The sequence below is a fragment of the Echinops telfairi genome, unplaced genomic scaffold, assembly GCF_000313985.2.
Source record: "Echinops telfairi isolate 266 unplaced genomic scaffold, ASM31398v2 ScPeMD7_655;HRSCAF=1070, whole genome shotgun sequence".
Lineage (NCBI taxonomy): Eukaryota > Metazoa > Chordata > Mammalia > Afrosoricida > Tenrecidae > Echinops > Echinops telfairi.
The window spans coordinates 25846825-25852481 of record NW_022104553.1 but is presented as its reverse complement, the minus strand read 5'-3'; the positions used below and the strand labels follow the sequence as shown (position 1 = coordinate 25852481).

Sequence of the window (5657 nt, the reverse complement as noted above, 5' to 3'; positions counted from 1 at the left end):
GCCGCGGTGGGCAAGCCGCCATCCTGGGCCCGCGGCTCGCGGCCGTTGGAGATGCGAAAGGCGATGCGCACCTCGCCGGGGCCCGGCCCGGGCCGCTCCTCTTTGCGGAGGCCCTTGGCCGGGGGGCTGTCCCGCTGCGCTTCGAAGTGGGCCACCGCCTCGGCCACACGGCTGCAGTCCCCTGCGCCCCCGGCGCCCCGCCGCTGATCGGGCGCCAGCCCCTTGGCCGGGCCGCCCTGCTCGGCCGACACGAAGACCACGGGGGCCGGGGTCCCGGGGCGCGGGTAGTTCTGCAGGGCCAGGGCAGCCCGCTGCTCCACCAGCGCCACCATCTCCGCCACCGAGAGCAGATCCAGGTCCTCACCGGTGGAGCCTGGTGTCCCGTCCACAGCGGGAAGGCCCTCCCGGCCCCCTGGGTCCGGCGGGGCCTTGGTGGGCTCCAGGCAGCGCCTCCGCCGCTTGGCCTTGGAGCTGTCGCTGCCCCAGTGCCCCTTGACCTTCATGGAGCTGGCCCGGCTGCCCCCGCCGCACTGGTGGGCCACGAAGAAGGCCACCTTCTCCTTCGTGTTTCCGGGCTTGATCACGTACCACGTGTCCAGCAGGACGCGGCCCTCATCGCCAGCCGTGGCCGCCGAGAGCAGCGGGGCTGCGGGCTGCGGGGCCGGGGCCTCCGGCGCCAGCGCGGGCGGCGTGTTCTCCGAGTGCACAGGCCCGTGGTCAGCCTCGGCCCCGCTGCCGGGCTCGGGGGCTGCGGGCTTGAGGGCGGCGGCGAGTGGGCGCGGCTGGTTCTGAGAATAGGTGCCGAAAGGCCGGGGGCACCACAGCTGGAAGGGCAGAAGGCTGCCGCGGTCCATGGTGAGGGGTGCTGTCAGGCGGGCGGGGGTTCACCGAATCCCAGGAGCTGGACTGAGCGTGCGGGCTCCACGGGCCACCTGCGGTCAGGGGAGAAGAGATTGGGGCACTGAGGGAAGACCCTTCTCTCCCAAGATCACTCAGTCTTCAACCCGTTGGGCCGGGTCAGCCTGTAACCTGTAGCTTCAAGGTGGGCGGCCCACAACACAGGTGAGCTGGCTGGGGAGGAAGGGGTGGACAGGCCCTATTCAACACACAGAGGAAGATGCCGGCTGGCAAATTGTATCCTTGCCACCACTTGGCACAACCGCCCCGCCCTAAGTGCCCTAACTCCCCAGGAGACTCCCGCAACCAGAAGCTAGTCTCCCCCACCTCCCAGGCCCGCAGAATACAAGGACCAATTGCCATACATACACCGCTTCCTTCTGCTCTGTGCTCCCTGGGGCTCCAGGTCCTAAAAAGACCAGCATTCTCAGGCCTGCCCACAGCTCTGGCTTCTTGGGCCCACGGAGGGAGGAGGGGGCAGGCTGAGCCCCAGAGAAAAACTGGAGAAGGTCAGAGTCACACAGGCCCTTAAGGAATGGACTCCTGGGGCACAGCCATTGCCCCCGGGTACTGGAAGGCCTGTTCTCAACCAGTACACAGGTAAACGGGGGCTCAGAGTAGGGCAGGGTGGGGACATGACGAAGAAGGTGGGTTGGGAGCAAAGCCCAGCCATCCAACTTGGTTGGTGGACTTCTCTGTCCTCAGCTCTCACAGGCCCTTGGGGTGAACTTCTCTAAGGTTTTGGCGGGCACAGGCGAGCAAGGAGTCAGTCTGAGTGGACAAGGGTCCCCCTTCCACTGGCTTACAGAACAACCCCTCCAGAGCCCAACCTCCTCCGGACATCTTAACACCAATTCCCTTCCTCAGACCTGGAATGTCCCACATGCCTGGGCACTCAACTCACTGCCATTGAGTAAAGGCCGACTCATTGGTGTAAGATACGAAAATAATAGGACAGGGTAGAAATGCTCCTGTCAGTTTCTGGGACTGTAAGTGGTTCCAGGGAGAAAGCCCATCTTTCTCCCTCGGAGCAGGCTGGTGGTTTTCAACTGCCCACATCTTGTGAATCGTGAGCCCAATACTAACCATGCCACCAGGACTCCATGCCCAGACACTAGAGGATGGCAAACTATGAGCCAAGAGCCAATTCCGGCCCATAGCCTAACTTTGTAGCGTTCTCTTGAAGCATGCTCCTTTCGTTCCCCGCTGTCCTCAAACTCCAAGGGCAGAGTGGCTGTTCTCACACTCGAAGGGCAGAGTTGAGCGGTGGTGGCAGGCACAGGCTCACCATCATTGGACTCTTTAACGAGGTTTGCTGCCTTCTGCTGAGTCCAAGTATCTCCACCATCAGCACTAAAACCCCATTGCTTTGTGGTCCTATAGACACCATTCAAATCCCAGGCTTAAAAAACCACAACAAAACACTCATTGCCATCGAGTGATACTCATTTCGGCCCTAAAGAACTGGGTAGAACTCCTCCTGTGATTTTCCAAGACCATAACTCTTTACTGGTGTGGAAAGCCTCACCTGTCTCCTACAGAGTGGCTGGTGGATTAAAACTGCTAACCTTGCAGTGAGTAGCCCAATGTATGACCCTCCTATACCACCAGGGCTCCTAAAACCCAGACAAGCCTCCCCAGACTCATAGGCATCAGTTAAAAGTGTCCCAATTCGAGGAATCCTTACCCCACTCCATAACTCCTAGTCCCAACAATCTTTCAATTCCTCATAGCCACTTCTGACATGTCACTTCACTGCTTAAAAACAAAAAACTCAGGCCTCATAGGGACACACCCAAACCCAACCCACTGCCACAGAGTCAAATCTGACTCAGTAACACGTCCCCTATAGGTTTTGAAGGCTTTCTAAATCTTTATAGGAATACAGTCTCATCTTTTTCATGTGGAGCAGCTGGTGGGCTTGAACCGATAACCTTATGCTTAGTAGCACAAAACTTACTTGACACACGTCCCTTAAAAATGGTAGGGGGAAGGGGGGAAAAGGAGGGGAGGAAGGGGGGACAGATTGCAATGATCAACATATAAACAAACACACACACACCCAGGGGGACGAACAACAGATACTGTGGGGGAAGGGAGACAGAGATTGGTCTAAGATATGAAAATAATAATAATTTATAATTCATCAAAGGGTCATGGGCGGGGAGGTGGGGAGGAGCTGATGCCAAGAGCTCAAATAGAAAGTAAATGCTTGGAAAATAAGGATGGCAACATATGTACAAATATGCTTGATACAATTGATGTATGGATTGTTACAAGAGCTGTAAGAGCCCCCAGTAAAATGATCTTTTAATTGAAAAAACAAACAGATGATGACGTTTCCCAACTACCCATTCAGATACATCCAAAAGCCTAAGGGCAGAAACAAAAGCCATTCTTTACAGACAGTAACCAATCCCTCCCTCTCAACCTTAATGCCTTGACCCTTCTGTACAGTTCTTCATGTTGTGGTGACCCCCCAACCATCAAGTTATTTTCGTTACTACTTCATCACCGTCATTTTGCTACTGTGATGAATCGCGACTCCTGTGAAAAGGTCATTTGACCCCCAAAGGGGTCACGACCCACAGGTTGAGAACCACTGCTCTAGAACCTGGCTCCTATCTGAATCAATCCTCTACTTAGTTCTCCTACCCTCATCTCAGACTTTGACCCCCTCCTTAAATATCCAAGCCCACTGTCATCAAATTGATTCCAACTCATAATGACTGTAACACAGAGTGCTCTCACCACCTGCGAGGGTTTCTGAGACTGTAAACCTGTATGGGAGCAGGCCGTCTCCATCCTTCTGTTGTCCTGGTGAGGCAGAAGCAGCTGGTGCCTCTGAACTGCCGACCTTGTAGTTGGCAGCCCAACACTTACCCCACTACTCCACCAATCCGACTTTAACGACACCCCCCCCCACAAAAAAAATCCCAAACAATCAAATAATAGACCTCCAACCCCAACCAAGCCCTCCCAAATCCAGTGTTTACCAAGAACAGCCTGGCTCACAAAACAAGTTCCTGACCTCACCGCTAGCCCTGAACCAACAACCCAAACCAGACCAAACGCACTGCCGTAGGAAGTCGATGCTGACTACTGGCAACCCTATGGGACTGAATAAAAAAACTGCCCTCGGGGTTTCCGAAAGGGGCATTCTTTGTGGGAGCAACTGGTGGCTTAAAACTGCTGACCTTGCTGTTAGCAGCCCAATGCCGCCGGGACTCCTCAAATTCTGCGCTCATCCTAAGCCACCTACATTCCCTAAATTCTGCAGAAGCTCTCACCACAGAAGACCCCACCCAAACACCAAAGCCCCCTAAATGCCCGAGATGAACTCCAGACCATAACAAAGATCGCTCAGAGCCCAGCAAAGCCGCATAGGTGTGATCGTAGCCTTTGTGTGTTTATTGCCTACAACCTGCACGTTTCCGGGGACCGTCTTGACAGTCCCTGCCACACCTGCCCGGACCCAAGTAGATACAGTCCCGGTTTGCCGATGGGGCACAGAAAGGTGAAATCACTTGTTGGAGGGGCTCACAGGGGTGGACGGCTCCATCCACACAGGCAGGACGTGCCTTCAAAACTGGTCGTCGAGCTTTTCCTGTGCTGCTCCCCAAGCCCCACACAAAGGAAACTCAGAGCCTTCCAGATCACAGAAGGACCCAAAACCCAAACCCCGAGACGCCCCAAGCGCAGCGAAGCCCCCCCCCAGTACCCCTTACGCCCACAGACACTTCTCCAAACCTAAAAACCTCCTTGAAATGCAAAGCCTCCTGAAGTGTGTCACCGCCCCACACACCCCTGAAAAGACCAAATCCCTCACACGACCCTGCAGACCTAGACACGCCCCCGCAGCGCCCTCACCAGCGAGCCCCCCCAGTCGGCCGGAGGGGGCAGCCGATTCAGACACGCATGCGCGCCAAGAAGCCTGGCGGTCCCGCCCCCTCTCCCGCCCGCCGGCCCGCGGACCAGCTTCCCCCGCCCTTTTGTTGACAGACGCGCGCGTGACGCGCTCAGCCAATGAGCCGCCGCGGTTCGGGACGGTGTCCATATAAGGCAGGCCTCGGAGCACAAGTCCAACTTAGGGAGAGGGAGGAGTAAGCAACAGGAGACCCAGGACGCGGGAGTGTGAGGGAGTGTCGGACAATTCCCAACTTTCCTGCAACACGAAGGAACCAGGCCGAGGCGGAGGCCACGGCATTCAGGAGAAGCCTTATTACTCGACGATCCCTCTAGACTGGAGCTCTGATTGACAGTGGAGATTTAAAGGGCTAAGCGGGTTGAAAACTCCGGGGCGGAAGGAAGCCTGCGGATAAATCAGGCTTAGCCAGCTTTGGTTGAGAACCCATGGACGCAGACGGTTCCCGCTTCCCTTGAAAAGCAAACGGGCCTTTCAGGCTCAGGCCAAAAGGCCACCTGGGCCTATCAGTTCAGCCTTTCGACGAGGCCAACCCCCCAAACCTGACTCCGAGAGCTCGGTAACAAACGTTAAAATAAGGATCGCATGCCACAATGATGATGGTTTGGGTACACAGATACAGTCGCTGCCCATGGAGCTGATGCCGACTCACAGTCATCCTATGGGGCAAGGGAGAACTGCCCTCCGGGTTTCCCACACTAACTCTACTCATCTTTCTCCTGCAGAGCGGCTGCTGGTTTCCAAGCAGACCAATGCTTATTCACTCCGCCACCCGGGCTCATTTGGGGTACACCTGCTGCTTTCAAGTTTGCTGGGTCAACGATCCTATAGGACA

At 56.3% G+C, this 5657-nt stretch overlaps 2 protein-coding genes across 2 annotated transcripts in view; both read right to left on the bottom strand.

The window, feature by feature from the left end:
- Positions 1-5657, bottom strand: part of SNRPD2 (small nuclear ribonucleoprotein D2 polypeptide) — a 57091-nt gene that overhangs the window by 19699 nt on the left and 31735 nt on the right. The gene's annotated exons all lie outside the window — the stretch shown is intronic.
- FBXO46 (F-box protein 46) overlaps positions 1-5657 on the bottom strand; it is a 19821-nt gene that overhangs the window by 2061 nt on the left and 12103 nt on the right. Inside the window, exon 2 of the mRNA XM_004710586.2 lies at positions 3-932. Coding sequence (XP_004710643.1) covers positions 3-854 — 852 coding nt within the window. The 5' untranslated portion in view covers positions 855-932. The remainder of the gene's footprint in view (positions 1-2; positions 933-5657) is intronic.